Source organism: Macaca mulatta, chromosome 11 (assembly GCF_049350105.2).
Source record: "Macaca mulatta isolate MMU2019108-1 chromosome 11, T2T-MMU8v2.0, whole genome shotgun sequence".
Classification (NCBI taxonomy): Eukaryota; Metazoa; Chordata; class Mammalia; order Primates; family Cercopithecidae; genus Macaca; species Macaca mulatta.
The window spans coordinates 17,950,541-17,970,086 of NC_133416.1; the positions used below are offsets into that span (position 1 = coordinate 17,950,541).

General features: G+C 38.7%; 1 protein-coding gene across 2 annotated transcripts in view; it reads left to right on the plus strand.

Moving 5' to 3' along the window:
• The window catches only part of PTPRO (protein tyrosine phosphatase receptor type O), a 272,230-nt gene that overhangs the window by 170,408 nt on the left and 82,276 nt on the right, over nucleotides 1-19,546 (plus strand). For both annotated transcript variants that reach the window (XM_015151204.3, XM_015151205.3), the window contains exons 3-8: nucleotides 138-296; nucleotides 2,341-2,493; nucleotides 4,498-4,941; nucleotides 6,785-6,946; nucleotides 11,422-11,618; nucleotides 18,403-18,523. In XM_015151204.3, the coding sequence (XP_015006690.1) occupies nucleotides 138-296; nucleotides 2,341-2,493; nucleotides 4,498-4,941; nucleotides 6,785-6,946; nucleotides 11,422-11,618; nucleotides 18,403-18,523 (1,236 nt within the window). The remainder of the gene's footprint in view (nucleotides 1-137; nucleotides 297-2,340; nucleotides 2,494-4,497; nucleotides 4,942-6,784; nucleotides 6,947-11,421; nucleotides 11,619-18,402; nucleotides 18,524-19,546) is intronic.

The window sequence follows — 19,546 nt, forward strand, 5'->3', positions numbered from 1 at the left end:
GAGGAGTATAGTGCCCACAGACAGTGAAAATATGTGTGAATTTCTGGTAGGTGTAATCCTTGGTTCGTTCAAGTATTGATACCAGTCTTTCTCTCTCCTCTTTCTTTTCCCTTTCTCCATTTACTTCACTTCTGTAGAACCTCTACCTGTAACCAGTGTTTCCATATATGACTATAAACCTTCTCCTGAAACAGGAGTCCTGTTTGAAATTCATTACCCAGAAAAATATAACGTTTTCACAAGAGTGAACATTAGCTACTGGGAAGGTAAAGACTTCCGGACAATGCTATATAAAGGTAAGCAGCAAAAGGAAGGCTGAATCAATGATGACCCTCAATTTTTAGCAGCTTTTCCCAAATGATGTTCTTTCTTACTACAACGAGGTTTTATAATTCACTATTTGACCTATAAATGAGCCATTAAAAATAATTATTGACTTATGAAAATCATGCTATGAGGAAACCTAGAACATCTGGTTCATTTCTTGAGAGTCAGGTGTCATGTGTACAGCATGAGAAATACTCAAATTATTATCACTTACATGCTACTCTTCCCTAAGGCAGCATGCCTGGTGCAGGAAATAAATTCAGACTTAAGTTTAGAAGCACAAGTAACCATTTCCTTCTGGGTATGGTAGATGGGCATTTCCGAGACTGGGAAGCCAGAGCGGTGCCTTTTGCAAAGTTTCACTTGGGTATGATCCAGCATCCTCAAATGCGATGCTGTATGACTAGCTAAATGAACACATTAACATACAAAAATTAGTTTTGCTTTTTTACTCACTTGATGGGAACCTTGTGGGGAAGGGAGAGAAAAGAGCCCAGGAGAAGCAATACTTCAATTAGTCAAAGGAACAAAATCAACTTCTCTGGGTAGAAGGGGCTAGAGGGAGAGGGAAGAGAGGGCATTCAGTTTCATTTGGGAGTGAATCCTAGTGAAGGAACTTGAATACTCTCAGGACATACCGGGTGGGGGTGGGAGGTAGGTAATGCTACCAGAGTTGGCTAACTGTAACTGGAAACATGTATTGGTGGGAAGAGAAAGAGTATTGAAGCACACAGAGCATGACATCCAGAAAAATGTCACTTTGACTTGCTTCTTTTACACACTCATTTCTTCCATGGATTTATTTTTTCCGAGACATTATTTAAAATATAAGCAGTGGGGCTGGGAGTGGTGGCTCACGTCTGTAATTCCAGCACTTTGGGAGGCCGAGGTGGGCAGATCACTTGAGTTCAGGAGTTCGAGACTAGCCTGGCCAACATGGTGAAACACTGTCTCTACTAAAACATACCAAAAAAACTAGCCAGGCGTTGTGACGGGCACCTGTAATCCCAGATACTCAGGGGCTGAGACAGAAGAATCGCTTGAACCCGGGAGGCAGAGGTTGCCGTGAGCCGAGATCACACCACTGCACTCCAGCCTGGGCGACAGAGCAAGGCTCCATCTCAAAATGAATGAATGAATGAATGAATGAATAAATGAAATATACGCAGTGAATTTAGTTTTTTTAAACTTTGAAAAAATCAAAGAAACATAAATTCCACAAATTATTATGTTGTTTATTTACAATGAAAACAAATAATCTGCAAATTAATAAATGGAAAGTTGTTTATAGATCATATGCAAATATATTTATGAATGATTAAAAAGCAATTACTGAAACTTTTGTTAATCATAAATTTTAAAATAATATAATCCCATTCTTAAGTCAATTACGTCTTATTACTTCTTCAAACTATTTTTAGATTTCAATTCAATAAGTGGTATTTTTAGTTTTTTCTCTCATTTCTTTTGAGTCGGATTGGATTTTTAGTTTATTGTTATTCTCTTTAAAGTTTTCTAAGTGGAGTCCAAACTTCTATTATTTCTTTTTTTGGGCAGGTTCTGTCTTCAAACTGGCAAATAAACCAGTTTTAAATTAGGCTAGTTTTTCTAAATGAAAACTTTTCTTGTAAAATTGCTTTTTTTCAGGTCATAAGATGGCAAAATACCTTGGATTTTTATTTTAAAGTAAATGGCCAGTGTAAACTTAACGTCTACAATTTCTTTATATTATCTCCTTCAATTAATACATACCCCAAAAGTTCCTATCATAAAAAGTTAACTCCAACTGTGTTCGATTTCCTTAGGAATTTTGTCAGAAAAAGTCCTTCAGGATTGAGTCTAAACATTCAACGTTTTGTCTCTAGCCTTCTACTAACTCTTTATTATTGACCATAACAGTAGTTGAAGGAAATATTATGTTGTGAATGTTTAACCATAATTGTTTCAAACTTTCCAGAAGTGTGTGACATTTAGAAGACCATATTTTTCATGTAATTGATTTTCTCTTCACAGATTTCTTTAAGGGAAAAACAGTATTTAATCACTGGCTGCCAGGAATGTGTTATAGTAATATCACCTTTCAGCTGGTATCTGAGGCAACTTTTAATAAAAGTACCCTTGTTGAGTACAGTGGTGTCAGTCATGAACCCAAACAGCACAGAACTGGTAAGTCTCCTGAAGAATCAAATACAGTGAAAAAATAATTCAGTTATATTTTGCTGTATATTTATTTTTTATCCTAAGAAATATTCTGATCCAGAGCAAAGAAAGAAAATGCATATGTTTAATAACCTAAAACAGATTTTATATCAATGTAAAAAGAACTGGGCAAAACATTCAATAAGAAAAATCTAAAATATGTCAATGCAATCATAGATTTGTAATCTTTGAATAAAAACTACTATATTATTACCAAAGGTTATAATTAAGTAAAACTTACCCAGATCTAGTAGACATCAGTTATTACTGACAAGTAGCCCTATGGCAGAAAAAACTAGAAGACATTCTAGTACAGTTTATCAGATTATTAAAGGAAAATATTGAAATTCAAATGTATCTCAAACTTGAAGTGCTTAATTTTAGTAACACCACTAATATAAAGCACTATTGTAGGATGGATGGATAGATGCATGGATGGATGGATGGATGGATGGATGGATGGATGGATGGATGGATGTACGGATGGAAGAATGAATGGGTAAAATAAGCATATATCTACTAAGTACCCATCACCAATATAAGCAACATCGTATGGGCCCAATGTGCCTGCATATTCAATAGGAAAGCTGGAGAGGCCATTCTGATGAGCATCAGGAAAGGATTATGATAGATTACTTCTAAGGTCTTGACAATTTGAAATTCTAAGATATCATGATTCTTATTCATTAGTCCAAGACCAGGAAACTATTTCAGCTAAATCACTAATTCACCGATGTCAACATTTAAGATTCTATTTATGTTTTTCATTATTCAATGTAAGTAGAAAAACATTAATTGAGCACCTTCTACCTGGAATTTGTTCTAAGTACTGAGACATGAAGACAAACACTGATGAGACGGGATCCTTGTCCTCAAAAAAATGGTACTCGTAATACACAAGTGGCACTAATACAAGGCAGAATGAGATAAATATTATAAAAGAGGTACAAAGTTATTTAACAGCACGAAGGAGAGAGAAATTTTTATTAGAAGTTCATGGGGCCTAGCACGGTGGCTCATGCCTGTAATCTCAGCACTTTCGGAGGCTGAGGCGGGTGGATCACCCGAGGTCAGGAGTTTGACGCCAGCCTAGCCAACATGATGAAACCCCGTCTCTACTAAAAATACAAATATTAGCCAGGCTTGGTGTCTGGTGCCTGTAATCCCAGCTACTCGGGAGCCTGAGGCAGGGGAACCGCTTGAACCCAGGAGGCGGAGGTTGCAGTGAGCCGAGACCGCGCGCCATTGCACTCCAGCCTGGGTGACAGAGCGAGACTCCGCCTCAAAAAAAAAAAAATTAAAAAAAAATTCATGGAAGAGGTGATAATTGAACTGCTATTTGAAGGCCAAGTAGAAACTGTTATAGGCAGAGACTATGCAGTGTGTCTTTGTAGTTTTCTCCCTGTAAGTGTGCTTCCATAATTTATGAACTCATTTTGTGCTTATATGTTTCATTTTAGAGAGGTGAGGAGTGAAGCCATATTTCTAACATGTGTGTTAACATCTCTAAAGGCAGCACACGCATGCAACTCTCCTAGGTGCAACTATGTCACATGGAGTATTTTCATCTTCATAGCTATAAGTACACTATACTTGTTTTTTCTTTGTAATAAAAATCCAGGAACACAGATACATTTTTTTGTAAGTGAGATTATGATAAACTGAAAAATATTTACATACTCTGCTTTTAGAAGTGGTTAAATTACCACTTCAACAAGCATAATATTGCAAGTTAATATATTTGAAGTGTGACTAGTGGTATGTTAACAGGTACACATCATCCACAAAATGTTAGAAGTATATATATGGAGAAAAACGCAGTTTGTCTTGACGTAAATTTGTCTGTGTATTAGAAGTAAAATTAAATTCCATTTTTAAAAATCTGCTTTTGTCCCTGACTCATTAAGAGATTAAGTATTCACTCTAATTGAATTAAAAATTACTTGAAAATGAAAATTCTCTCTCTTACAGCCCCTTATCCACCTCAGAATATTTCCGTTCGTATCGTAAACTTGAACAAAAACAACTGGGAAGAACAGAGTGGTAATTTCCCAGAGGAATCCTTCATGAGATCACAAGATACAATAGGAAAAGAAAAACTCTTCCATTTTACAGAAGAAACCCCTGAAATTCCCTCGGGCAACACTTCTTCCGGTTGGCCTGATTTTAATAGCAGTGACTATGAAACTACGTCTCAGCCATATTGGTGGGACAGTGCATCTGCAACTCCTGAAAGTGAAGATGAATTTGTCAGCGTACTTCCCATGGAATACGAAAATAACAGTACACTCAGTGAGACAGAGAAGTCAACATCAGGCTCTTTCTCCTTTTCCCCTGTGCAAATGATATTGACCTGGTTACCACCCAAACCACCCACTGCTTTTGATGGCTTCCATATCCATATTGAACGAGAAGGTAAAGCAGTAGGAAATCAGAGGAAATAAGAACTGATACAAAGGAAGGGGAATTGAACTGTTTTTAAATTTGAGTTTAGAAACACTGATCATAGACACTCAAATCTCCAGAGAATAATGGTAAAGAAAGGGAAGAATGTAATTGGGTATCCAATGCAGACAGAGCAGAAAATCCAAATGAATAGACTGGGTAAGAATCAGAAGGTTTGGGTGATTCACAAGTTGTGAGTACTGCCAACTGTATATATTTTACTGCCTGATATTTCTCATGTCTCAGAACAATTAGGAAAACATCATATTTGGAAATATTTTGAATCAAAGATCTAACTATCCCAGAACATTACAGCATATCCTAGAGAAATTTCCTGTTTTCTCATATGCAAATTTTTAAACATGGCAGCAAAGTAATACTTATGAACACATTACTACTTTCCTCAAGAATATGAGGCTTGTGTCCTGCTAACCAGCTACTCTTGTTCCCTTTAGGGTATGTCCCTCTGGAACAAGCACCATAGTTTTCCAAAGAGAAGCTGATAGTAACATGGAAAATACACAGCTACTGACATTTCCATATAGCTACTATATTACATTTTGCATTGACTAACTCAGCATCTGAGATTCATTCTTTATAGCCCACTAACTTAGGAAAGTAGAGCCATGACTTTCAACAAGTTTGGGTCATGATACCTATCTCAATTGTTGTTTGGTAGATTTTTATGGTTATTTGTTGTTTGTTTAGTTTTTACAATAATATACTTCATTTTCCATTTTCTGGTCTAGTAGTTTGAGTGGCAGAGGTTATAATTTGTAAAAATTTGAAGTTACGATGATAGCCTTATTTTTAGGGTGAGAGTTTAAGGCCCATGTAGTCTCATATACTGACATATTGTTTACTCCTATTTTACTTAATAGCATGAGATACAACAAAAATCTGTGGATTCTTCTATACAAGATGATGCAGCATTCAACCATAACCAAATAACACATAAAATGAAAATTCTTAATTATTTGAGTCAAAAGTCATTTTCTTGGAATTGCCTACATTTTTTTAAAGTTTCCCTAATCGTCTTTTATTTTTCTGTTCCTAAATATGTTCCTATGGCAAATAGGATCTTGTCATTACAAAATTTTTTTACTGCCTCTTCTCATGAAGGTTCTATTATGCATTTATCTGACTACAGTGTCTTCTTTTGAAGGCTGTTGTAGTCACCAACTGATGATAATGACTTCAAATGAAGTAATAAGCAGCAGAGGATGGATGGACTGTGATGCAATGTGAAATAATTCTTTAAGAAGATTTGAAAGCAAATGGATGAAGGAAAAATATTACCATGATTATTATTTTTAAATTTTACTTTAAATTCTGGGGTACATCAGAAAATATATCTTAAAAAATGAGATGTATTTTAAATAAATGTTAAAGCACTTCTGAATGGTTAATACTACCACAAAGAACTTACAAGATATTTGATGCTGGTTATTTTTTAGCCCTTACCTCGTGATGAGGAAGCCAATAATTGTTATCTTTTCCTGACTATCTACTTCTGTTTTGTAAACATAATTTTGTTGGGTAGGAGTACATAAAGATACACAGTGTAGACCCATCCCTAGTTTTATTGATTCGAATGCCATATTTGAGTTTTGTTATTTGGAAGGTTGTAAAAATATTGAACTCTTACTTATATTCTTTAATAGTACCTTTAGTTTAGAGGTGTAACTGAACTTGACAAAAGGAGGGAACATTTAAAATACCTAATTATTTTTTTTCATTAATTGACTTGTCTATACCCAGGGCCTTTCCAGGCGTCAATTCATATATCTTCTCTTTTTTTTATATGATTTAGAGAACTTTACTGAATATTTGACGGTGGATGAAGAAGCACATGAATTTGTTGCAGAACTGAAGGAACCTGGGAAATATAAGTTATCTGTGACAACCTTTAGTTCCTCAGGATCTTGTGAAACTCGAAAAAGTCAGTCAGCAAAATCACTCAGCTTTTATATCAGTAAGTAACAAAGAGATCACTTTACACTTACTGGGGAGCTAGAACAATGGAACTGGTGAGATTATTGATGCTCAGATGTCAACTATTCACAAACCTTAGAGATGCGGAGAAGTCTTCAAGATCAGGAGAGGCTGAGATCCACAAGCTTTGGACAGCAGAGGAAATATATGCATATTTAATAGTAGCAATCCTATCCACGGGTTTAACTTGAGGATTCTTTTCACTATTGTGATAATTGAACATTTATTAAACTGACCTTCCACATTAGCCATAACAAACCCTCCAAGGATGTGGACATACAGTTTGGGAAATACGACATTTGCTTGAGGCCATAAGGAAATGACATTATAGGACTATGAAAAATCTCATTAGAGTATTGAGCTTGCGAAGCTCAAAAGAAAGACAAAGATTCAAGTACACCCAGGTGGTCTCCATAAAATTGGTGGAAAAAGCCATAGCTAGAGCAACCTAAAAGCCCAATGTCAAGTCCTAGGGTGGCCTCTACCAATTCCATAAGGGTCACAGCACAGCAAAAGCTAGCCTCTGAAGGTTGCACAAACAGTGCCAGCCTCTATAACGTGTTTAGCTAAACTGACTATGTTTACTGGAAGTATAGAGGTCAAAAATCAGTAACCTACCCTATCAGGAGTTAAATGTGCCTCTGATCAGTAGAAAGAAAAACCAGAAGGCAAAGAATAAAAATTGCTTTCAGAAAAGGATAACCACCACATATCCTATTGCCATCTGGAAAGGCAAAATACCACCTTTCGTTCAAGAATGGATGAGAGCAAAAGAGGAGCTCAGTTTATGCAGCGGCTTAAAAATGTTAAAAATATCCCATATAATATTTTTACTAAAAGAAAAACCAAAAATGTCACCTCTGGCAAAAGAAAGGCCTTAAAGATTTATCAGATGCATAGAAAAGGTATTCCCAACTGCCTTGTGTGTCTTTCAAGTATTAGAGACCTTGGACATGTGATTACTTAAGAAAGAGAACAAAGTTGAGTATTTCATTCTTTCCATAAGACTAAAAATGCCTCACTGAACAAATGGTCTTTCTGCACCAGTACAGATCCACTGCCCATGTGAACAGCCTCCACGGAAACTCGGCGACAATTCTGGTCTTTCTGACTTCTCTTCTCTGAATTCCTATTCCGTCTCATAGTACACAGCACAAAACACAGAACTTATTAGTGTGTGGTATTTTTCTAGATTTATTTTAGGTGCATCTTGCTTCTCATGTCAAATTGTAAAATCCTAGGCTGGAGTTATACCGTTTGCATATTTATTCATTCTCTTGTACATTCAAGAAATATTTATGGAACCACTTGTATCTTTCATGTGCTCTGCTCTATTCTTAGAGTATCTAAAGTGACTAGTGCCATTGAGGACATGTCGGAATTGCTCAAAAATGTGATTACTTTAAAGAGATGCATCTTAATATTTATCTAGAAAAATACGGGTTCCCAGAAGTTTTGTTTTTTCTCTGTTGCTAAAAGAATGACTTTTTTAAGTGCTTAGGAGATTCTGTTCTATGGTAATGAGTTATTCAGATGTACTGCATATACTTCTTTGGTTTAAAAAATGGATACCACATATATAAATACACCTAACTGGGTAAATGAGCAACAAATTAGGGTGGCTCACGTTTGCTCAGCATAATGTAGTCACACACCAGCTAAAGTATATTTGCAACCCATTTTTCCTGACCAAACTGTTTCACATATTCTGGTATTGAGCTGTTACATTACAATTTATTATATGTTTATGTTGTTGCATTATAATTTACATTTATGTAGCTTTGAAGGCCTTCCCAGAGATGAGAATTCAGGTAGGAATTTGTACTAGTCTGCCAGCAGCCTTATGAAGGGAACACTTTCATTACCCCCATTTTTCACATTAAAAAACAAACTGAATCGCAGAAAGTTCAGTGACTTCCCCAAGTGTCAAAATTAAGATTAGAACTCAGGAGTATTTGATAACAAAATCCATTTTCATTTAGCCTGCAATGACCCAATTCCTCAGGTTGATTATCAGGTCAGTCATAAGGTAAAACTATTAAATAACTGAATTTGTTTTGCTTCCTTCAACCTTTACCCTCTGTGCCCCCACTACACTAGTACTCTTCAGAACAGTAGTAACACTTCACGTTTATGTAGTTCGCTAACACATATTATCTCATTTGATCCCAGCAGCAACTTTATGAGGTAAATTAATCAGATTGTCACAAAGCGCTAACTCAGGAGACAGGAGGTCTGGGTTGGGTCAGAAGCACTTACTAGCTCTGTAACTTCAGGCAGCTTGTTTATATCTCTGCGCCTCAGTTTCCTCATCAGCAAATGTATTAGTCCGTTTTCACACTGCTGTAAAGTACTACTTGAGACTGAGTAATTTATAAAGGAAAGAGGTTTAATTGACTCACAGTTCAGCATGGCAGGGAGGTCTCAGGAAACTTACAATCATGGCAGAAGGCGAAGGGGAAGCAAGAACCTTCTTCGCAGGGTGGCAGGACAGAGAGAGAGAGAGCAGGGGAAACTGCCTCTTTTAAACCATCAGATCTCGTGAGAACTCTCTCATTATCTTGAGAACAGCATGGGGGAAACCGCCTCCATGATCTAATTATCTCCCATCAGGTCCCTACCTCGATAAGTGGGGATTACAATTCGAGATGATATTTGGGTGGGGACAGAGCCAAATCATATCAGCAAAATAAGGCAGTGGGTCTCTAAAGTTCTGCTCTGTTCTAAAATTCCATGATTTATCCATTTAACAGATGCAATGACTGAGATTCAGAGACGTTAACTCATTTGTCCAAAGTTGCACCATTAATAAGGACCAAACTTAGTGCAATTATCCTGTCTCCAAATTTTTACTATTTCATAGTGCTCCAGGAAGTCTCATGCAGGGTTGAGAGCATGGATTTTGGAATCAGACTTCCTGTGTGTGAATCCTAGTTCGACTTACCCTATCTCTGCCTCAGTTTTCGCATCTGACAAGTGAGATTTAATAAAAGTACTTATCTCATTGGCTTGTTATAAAAGTTAAAGGGGCCAGGCACGGTGGCTCACACCTGTAACCCCAGCACTTTGGGAAGCCAAGGCAGGCGGATCACCTGAGGTCAGGAGTTCGAGACTAGCCTGGCCAAATGGTGAAACCCTCTCTCTACTAAAAGTACAAATATTAGCCAGGCGTGGTGGTGGGCACCTGTAATCCCAGCTACGCGGGAGGCTGAGGCAGGAGAATCGCTTGAACCCAGTAGGTGGAGGTTGCAGTGAGCCAAGATAAGGCTGCGCTCCAGCCTGGGTGACAGAGTGACACTCCATCTCAAAATAAATAAACAAATAAATAAGTAAATAAATATAAGTTAAAGGAAGGAAATACATAACACATATAAACTTGAAGTTTATATGCTAAAAAACAGTTTATATGCTGAAAAGCAGTTTATATGTGAGCATCCGTGTTTTAAGCTCAACCACTATTGTGATGTCCTAGACATCTTCCCAAGAGAACTACGGTAGCATCCTTGTGTCTGTGATGCTACTGACCTGCCAGGAACAAATATATAAATATATAACAGATTCCATATCTCTTTACTATAATTAATATCATTTTTTATCATTTCCCTTGCACCATTTACACCGAACCTTAGTCTGTCCTCCCCAGTAGAGCCACGTGCTCCTTTTCCTCTCCTAGGTCTCAGCCTAGGAATACAGTATTAAATTAAGGAGCTGAGAAATGCATCCTAAGCAAATAAATGGAAGTTTCACATGCGTTTCAGCAGGGAATTTCCGTAGATAATAATCACCTTAACATGTCTTGAGTCCTTACTAGGTGGCAGGCACTGTGTTAAGAACCACTTTATGAACATATGAGAACAAAGCTAAGGATGGGCACTTCTATGGAGATATTTTATGATAAGGATCCTGTTGTGTTCTTCAAATTATCACCCAGGTTTCAGCCAGCTTCTTTAATGGAGCCAGCCTGTTGCGTGTTTCTTCTCTAATAGAGTCACAGCCTGCCTTTTTGTTCTCACTGTTGCCAAATTCAAATGTTTTCACATGATAGTAGTCTAGGCTGATTTGGATCTCGAAGTAATTATTCCTAGAGACCAAAGATCCTAGTAGCAAAGGAATTATAAGCCCTGATGAAATGCCACCCTGCCACGCTCACTCTTTGTTAAAAGAGAAGTAAATTTTCTCTGGTAAAGAATTTACCAGAATATTCTCACATGCACACGACGATTGAAGTGGCACTTTCGTTTCTGCTGCTATTGCTGAGGCTGCTGTTTAGGTGAGGTCAAGGGGTACAGGGTTGCAGCTGGGCAGAGGACCTGAAGAGTTGCCAGTCTGACCACCAATCTGACTTTGAATCTCATTGTAAGGGCGAAAAGAAAACATGATTTTTTTAAACCAGAATCTTTTATCTTAATCAGTGCAATGTGCAGCCTCCCCTGTGTTCCAATTTGAAATGTGCAGGTCCTTCAGGAGAGTGGATTGAAGAACTGACCGAGAAGCCCCAGCACGTGAGTGTCCACGTTTTAAGCTCAACCACTGCCTTGATGTCCTGGACATCTTCCCAAGAGAACTACAACAGCACCATTGTGTCTGTGGTGTCGCTGACCTGCCAGAAACAAAAGGAAAGCCAGAGGCTTGAAAAACAGTACTGCACTCAGGTAAAGGAGAGAAAATGAGGATGGGCTCGCCAGTCCCACCTAAGCACAGCCTTACAGGGCAATGCCAAGGAGGCAATTGCAGGAAGCCATGCTGAGGTCTGCTGGGATGGGTGTGTTGTATGAGTGTTCCCAAGAGCCAGAGGGGCCAGAAATGAGTGGGAATGGCTTTTCCATGGCACTGTCATCTCCCTTTCTCTTCATAGGAGGGTCATGTTCCTTTCTCTTTCATTCCTTATTCAAAAGAATTTGCTGAGCACCTATGATGTGCCAGGTACTAAGATAGATGTTAGAAATTTTTAAACATCCTGCTCTTGCAGAGCTTATAATCTAGTGAGAACGATAGATAAGTGAACCTATAATGACTGCACTGTATAGAATAAGGCCTCAGCTTAAAATGAATGATGAGAGTCCAGAGGAGTTCACAGAAGAAGGAGCTGAGCATGAGTAACATGGATGAACGGGAAAGAGGATTTGGAAACTGGCTGGAGAAAACATCGCAGAGGAGACAACCAAGCAGAGGGTTGGAGGGTTTTTTGTTTGTTTGTTTTACTTTTTTCCATTCCTTTAATTTTCATTTTTACTGTAAAAGTAACATATTCTTGTTAAAAAAAAAAAAAAAACTTAAAAATGTAAAGAATATAAAGTAGGCTGGGCACGGTGGCTCACGTCTGTAATCCCAGCACTTCAGGAGGCCAAGGCGGGTGGATCACCTGAGGTCAGGAGTTCAAGACCAGCCTGGCCAACATGGTGAAACCTCGTCTCCACTAAAAATACAAAAATTAGCCAGGCGTAGTGGCACGTGCCTGTAATCCCAGCTGCTCGGGAAGCTGAGGCAGGAGAATTGCTTGAACCTGGGAGGTGGGGGTTGCAGTGAGCTGAGATGTCGCCACTGCACTCCAGCCTGGGCGACAAAGCAAGACTCGGTCTCGAAAATAAATAAATAAATAATATAAAGTAAAAAAACTACCCCATCAGCAGTCACAACTGAAAAGAGCTTTGAAGAATATATGTCAGCTGTGCACAGAGGAGAGCGAGGGGCAGGCAGAGACAGTGTGCAACTCAGTAGTCCTGTGAGTGGCTAGCAGAAGGAATGCACATGCCAGACCAATCCTTAGTAATACCGTGCGACTGGAGCCAAGTGGACCTTGCTCTCAGATGCCCTGAGAACCTGGGGCCCAGTCCTATTTTTCTAAATTCTGGCCTTATGTTTTTACACGGTCAAATTCGGTGGTTCTTGGTGTCTTACAAACATATTTTCTTCCCTAAAGGCAAAAGGAAAAAAATAGTTATCAATTCATGTGGAGTACATTGGAAATGTAATGTGCAGAAAAGATGTTTGCTGTATGAGAGCTATTTGGGATGTTTCCATTCCTCCCAGGAAAATTAAGCATTTAATGAAATTCAAACAATGATAAATTGTAAATTGATAAGATGAATTCAGGAATCGTGTTCTTTGAAGCACTAGAAAGCCATAGAATGCTGAGATAAGCCCTTACTTGAGAATGAGGCGTCCCTTGAGTTGAATTAAATTAAGGAATAAATATGCTAAACTGATTAACTAGTAATCACAGTTCATTGTGTAACTTATTAGCTTCCTTTCCTGAGTGTACCCAAGATGACTGACTCATTACATTGACAGAAAAACAGGTTTTCCCCTACAGACCTTGACCTAGAACTCAACTGCTTCAAGGTAGATTTCTCCCCTTGCCCTACCTAATGTACACATTATATATCTTTCACATAAGATTACAAAGGTTAAAGGAAGAGATAGATATTGTAAATTATCAATGAGCCAGAAAAGACCAGTCCAAATGTACTTTTACAATATCTTCTCAAAATGCAAATAGGAAAACAGAACATGAAATGTCCTATTCAGCATTATAAGCAAGAAGACTAATATTTAAAGGGGAGAACAGAAATGAGACCACCATGCTAGGCATCATCTCAATTTCCACAAGAACTTTTTGAGATTTGTATAATATCATACCACTGTAGTCCATTATGCTACTAAATAAATGTGTAGAAAAGCACCAATGGAAAGATCACATAAAGTGGAAATAAGACCATCTCAGACTCAAAGGAACCTACACTATCATCTAGTTCAACCCTATTATTTAAGAGTCTATCATATACAGGTGCAGTGGCTCACGCCTGTAATCCCAGCACTTTGGGAAGCTAAGGTGGGCAGATGACTTGAGCTCAGAAGTTCAAGACAGCCTGGGCAACATAGAGAAACCCTGTTTCCACAAAAAAAAAAAAAAAAAAAAAAAAAAAAAAAAAAAAAAATTGTCTATCATATACTTATTTTGACTTCTATGCTCTCTAGTACATTTTTCTCCTTATTCCTTTAGTTGAGGAGGAATAGAATAGAACTGGTATCCAATTGGAAAGACATTGGACTCAACTAAATTCTCAGGAATGAGGACTAAGACAGTCAGGAAAAATATTAGGATGCTAAATGAGTGGAAATTAAGGGGGAGTGGAGTGTGGAATTATTTTGTAAAAAATAAAACACATTACTTAACATGCAGAATGCAGAGGCATTCCACTTTTCCTCCTCCAACACACACCCAAGGAGGTCCAGGCTAAATAAAAAGGCATGGAGAAACATAGAAGTGTACATATAGGTTAGCAGCTCAGTAAATATTCAGAAATTGGGGAGGATGGAAACTAGTGTTTATAACTTATTACCAAGTCAGGTAATCTGTAATCCAATTACCCTTTTGTCATTTTTTAAATAATATGATGTATGTGCCCATAGCTACTTCTTATTCTTGTTTGTTTGTTTCTTTGGGTGTTTTTTATGAGACGGAGTCTCGCTCTGTTGCCAGTCTGGAGTGTGGAGTGCAAAGTCACGATCTTGGCTCACTGCAACCTCCGCCTCCTGGGTTCAAGCGATTCTCCTGCCTCAGCCTCCCGATTAGCTGGGACTACAGGTGCATGCCACCACGCCCAGCTAATTTTTGTATTTTTAGTTGAGACGGGGTTTCACCATGTTGATCAGGATGTTCTCAATCTCTTGACCTCATGATCCGCCCACCTCAGCCTTCCAAAATGGTGGGATTACAGGTGTGAGCCACCGTGCCCGGTTATAATGGCATATTTAAACAGCTATGATTCCAGATAGTCCTTTGAATAGTTAGAATCAACTATTACCTAAAATATTATCAAAAGAAAGGAACCTTAACATCACCCTGAAACAATCTATACTCCTTATGTCCTTTATTATTCTAAACATTCTAAATAGGCAAAACGGGTGATTAATGAGCTAGGTCAGCATTTACACTTACAGTCAGATGTCTACAATGTGTTAAGTTTAAATGGAGCAATTTTTTTGGTTTTTTGGGGGTTTCTTGAGATGGAGTCTTGCTCTGTCACCCAGGCTCGAGTGTAGTGGCGTAATCTCAGCTCACTGCAACCTCCACCTCCCAGTTGCAAGCAATTCTCTTGCCTCAGCCTCCCAAGGAGCTGGAACTACAGAAGTGAGCCACCAAGCCTCGCTAATTTTTGTGTTTTTAGTAGAGTCGGGGTTTCACCATGTTGGCCAGGCTGGTCTCGAATTCTCAACCTCAGGTGATCTATCCGCCTCGGCCTCCCAAAGTGCTGGGATTATAGGCATGAGCCACTGCACCCGGCCTGGAGCAATGTTGATAATATAACACATTATGTGGTTCAATAGCATATTATTTATGTATATATGTCAGAAGAAGGCCTAGAAGAATGCACATCAAAATATCAGGATTTGTGGGAGAACAAACATGACTTCCAATTTACTTCATTTGTTCTTTTATTGGGTGAGCAATTTTTACAATAAGCATATATGTTTTATCATATAAAGTATATTTTAAATAAATAAAATAATACTGCTTAGTTGTGGATAATATGCGTCTTCTTATCATAGTTTGTCTCTTTAGAAAATTCTCTATCAGGCCAGGCATGGCAGTTCATGCCTATAATCCCAGCACTTTGGGAGGTCAAGACAGGAGAGGCGCTTGAGACTAGGAGTTTGAGACCAGCCTGGCCAACATAATGAAACCCTGTCTCTACTAGAAACACAAAAATAAGCTGAGCATGATGGCGCACACCTGTAATTCCAGCTACTTGGGTAGCTGAAGCATAAGAATCGCTTGAACCCAGGAGGCAGAGGTTGCAGTGAGCCAAGATCGTGCCACTGCACTCCAGCTTGGGCAACAGCGTGACAGAGCAAGACTCTGTCTCAAAAAGAAAGAAAAGAGAAGAAAGAAAGAGAGAAAGAGAGGAAGAAAGGAAAGAAAGAAAAAAAGAAAAAGAGAGAGAAAGAAAGAAAAGAAAGAAAGAGAAAGAAAGAAAAGAAAGAAAGAGAAAGAAAAAAGAAAGAAAGAAAGAAAGAAAGAAAGAAAGAAAGAAAGAAAAGAAAGAAAGAAAGAAAGAAAGAGAGAAAGAAAGAAAGAGAGAAAGAAAGAAAGAAAGAAAGAAAAGAAAAGAAAAGAGAGAGAAAGACAAAAGGAGGAAGGGAGGGAGGGAGATAGGGAGGGAGGCAAGAAGGAAGGAAGGAAGGAAGGAAGGAAGGAAGGAAGGAAGGAAGGAAGGAAGGAAGGAAGGAAGGAAGGAAGGAAGGAAGGAAGGGAGGGAGGGAAATTCTCTATCAGATGAAGAGATCTAGTTGACTAAATCTGCCTATATGGCTTCCAGCACAATGAAAAATCTAAAAGTTGTGCAAGAAACCCTGATATGAAAGAGTATAAATAGGAAAGAAAGAATGAAAATGCCAATTTATTAATTCAATGTAATCTTATTTTGTTCAAGCCAGTGGAAAGTAAATTTTGGTATACGGCTCCTTTTACTTACATGTAGAGCAAGTTGTACCAATTCAGATTACATAATTTCTACTGTGTATAATCAGTTTCCAGTGTGGAAAGGTTTAAAATTCAAATCATATCACCAGTTCTATATTAATCCTTAAAATCTTAATGAGACTCCAAAAAACACCTTACAGCATAGATAAGCTGTAAACAACATTGTTCTCCATTGAATTCATGTTCCTTCTTGGAGCAATTCCACAATTTTATGTATCCTAGAGGTCAAAAAGTTAATAAGATGAATAAAGGTTAGTATTTATTGATACTCGGTTTAAACATTCTCAAACTCTATGAGGTGTATAATTTTATTACCTATATTTTAGCAACGAAGTAACCAAGGCAAGAATTTTCAATAAATTATAAAGCATAAATAAACCCCCATGCTAATAATGAGCAGAGTCAGGATTTGATTCCAGGTAGTCCAAAAAAAGAACCTGTGTTCTTTCCACCAAGCAATACTGTCTTAAATATTAGACACTGAAGGCCAAAGCAGCACCTTAACCTTTTAGTTGAATTATCAATTATTGTGCGTGCCAACATTCAACTTTAATAAATGCATTTTATTCATCTATATGTTCTCACTGTTTTTCTCTATATGGTATTTGTTATGTATCCAAATTTTTTTTAAAAGAGCAGGGCTAGGTGTGGTGGCTCACGCCTGTAATCCTAGCACTCTAGGAGGCCCAGATGGGCAGATCACCTCATGTCAAGAGTTCAAGACCAGCCTGGCCGACATGGTGAAACCCTGTCTCCACTAAAAATACAAAAATTAGCTGGGCGTGGTAGTGCGCAACTGTAATCACAGCTACTCAGGAGCCTGAGTCAGGAGAATCGCTTGAACCTGGGAGGTGGAGGTTGCAGTGAGCTGAGATCGCACCACTTCACTCTAGCCTGGGCGGCAGAGCAAGACTCCGTCTCAAGAAAAAAAAAAAAAAAAGAACAGTAAAGAAAGTCTCATCTAAATGAGAAGTGTCCTCTACAGTATTATTTTAGGGGGCTACAACAGCCTGGCAGGGTGCTTACCAGGATATCTCGATGCTTAGCACAGTGACCTGCCCATAGTGTAGATTACAGATCCCAGCACTAGGCTTCCAGTCCCAACACTGCATCTAAATATATGACCTTGGCCATTCTCTGGCTTTACTACATTTATTAAATGAGCACTTTGGACTAGGTCATCTCTAAGGTCATTTCCATTTCTTCCTTTTTTTTTTTTTTTTTTTTTTTTTGAGAGCTTGTTTCACTCTGTTTCCCAGGCTGGAGTGCAGTGGCACAATCTTGGCTCACTGCAACCTCCGCCTCCTGGGTTCAAGCAATTCTCCTACCCCAGTCTCCTGAGTAGCTGAGATTACAGGCACCCGCCACCATGCCCGGCTAATTTTCTTTTTATTTTAGTAGAGACAGGGTTTCACCATGTTCGTCAGGCTGGTCTTGAACTCCTGACTTCAAATGATCCGCCTGCCTTGGCCTCCCAAAGTGCTGGGATTACACGCATGAGTAACTGTGCCCGGCGGTCATTTCCATTTCTATAATTAGATATTATATGCTTCTAAATGACAAGAGACTAAAGACATTTCTGTACTGATATTTGCATGTAATCAGCTGACACTACAATTTAGAATGTCAAACTATCCTCATGGTATTGCTGATTTGATTATGGTTAGAGGCTGATGTGTCTCTAGTGTGCATAGTTACAATTGACATTGATGGGTATAAAGCAGTTCACAGGGCTCAGAATAGAAAAAATTTCAATCTTCTAGGTTCCCTTCAAAGTTCACATAAACTATAAATCATCCTAATTTTGGAATCTGACAGCTTCAGTAAAGTCTTCTGGATTTCAAAGTCATCTGTGATTCCAAAAAGAGTCTCTGAATATTATTTCAGCCTCTGTGTAACATTCTGAAAGCCCAGCTCTAAATAAATCTTATCGGGTGTTTGGTTTAAAGGTGAACTCAAGCAAACCTGTTATTGAAAATCTGGTTCCTGGTGCCCAGTACCAGGTGGTAATATACCTAAGGAAAGGCCCTTTGATTGGACCACCTTCAGATCCTGTGACATTTGCTATTGGTAAGTTGCTGGCCAAAAGAAGAATGAGTGACCTATATATAAGGGTACTAACTGGAGGGGTGCAATATGCAAGCTCAAATCATTATCGTCGTATTTGGAAAGCCTATCTTAGTTCATCCAATATGCTACCGTCAGAGTAATACACAGCTAGAATTGTATACTTGGAAAACATTCTTAATATTTATTACTTGTGGAAAAACTCAGAGCCAAACATACTTTAGTTTTCAATGATTACACAACAAGAGTAAAGCTGTGTGCCGTGGCACACACCTAAAGTTCCAGCTACTTGGGAGGCTGAGGTGGGAGGACTGCTTGAGCCCAGAAGTTGTTTGTTGTTGTTGTTGTTGTTGTTGTTTTTGAGACAAAGTCTCACTATGTCACCCAGGTTGGAATGCAGTAGTGCGATCTCAGCTCACTGCAACTTCCGCCTCCCAGGTTCAAGCGATTCTCCGGCCTCAGCCTCCTGAGCAGCTGGGACCACAGGCACGTGCCACCACACCTGGCTAATTTCTTGAATTTTTAGAAGAGACGGGGTTTCACCATGTTAGCCAGGATGGGCTCGATCTCCTGACCTCGCGATCTGCCCGTCTTGGCCTCCCAAAGTGCTGGGATTACAGGCATGAGCCACCACACCTAGCCGAGCCCAGAAGTTTTAATCCAGCCTTGGTAACACAGCAGACCCTGTCTCAAAAAAAAAAAAAAAAAGAGTAAGAAAATAGGAAAGAAAGAAAGAGAGAGAGAGAGAAAGAAAGAAAAAGAAAGAAAGAAAAGAAAGAGAAAGAAAGAAAGAAAGAAAGAAAGAAAGAAAGAAAGAAAGAAAGAAAGAAAGAAAGAAAGAAAGAAAGAAGGAAAGAAAGAAGGAAAGAGAAAGAAGGAAGGAAGGAGGGAAGATTGAAAGACGAAAGGAGGAAGGGAGGGAGGGGGAGGGCAGGGAGAGTCAGGAAGGAAGAGGAGGAAGCAAGGAAGCGAGGAAGGAAGGAAGGAAGGGAGGGAGGGAGGAAGGGATTGTATCAGAAGAGTGAA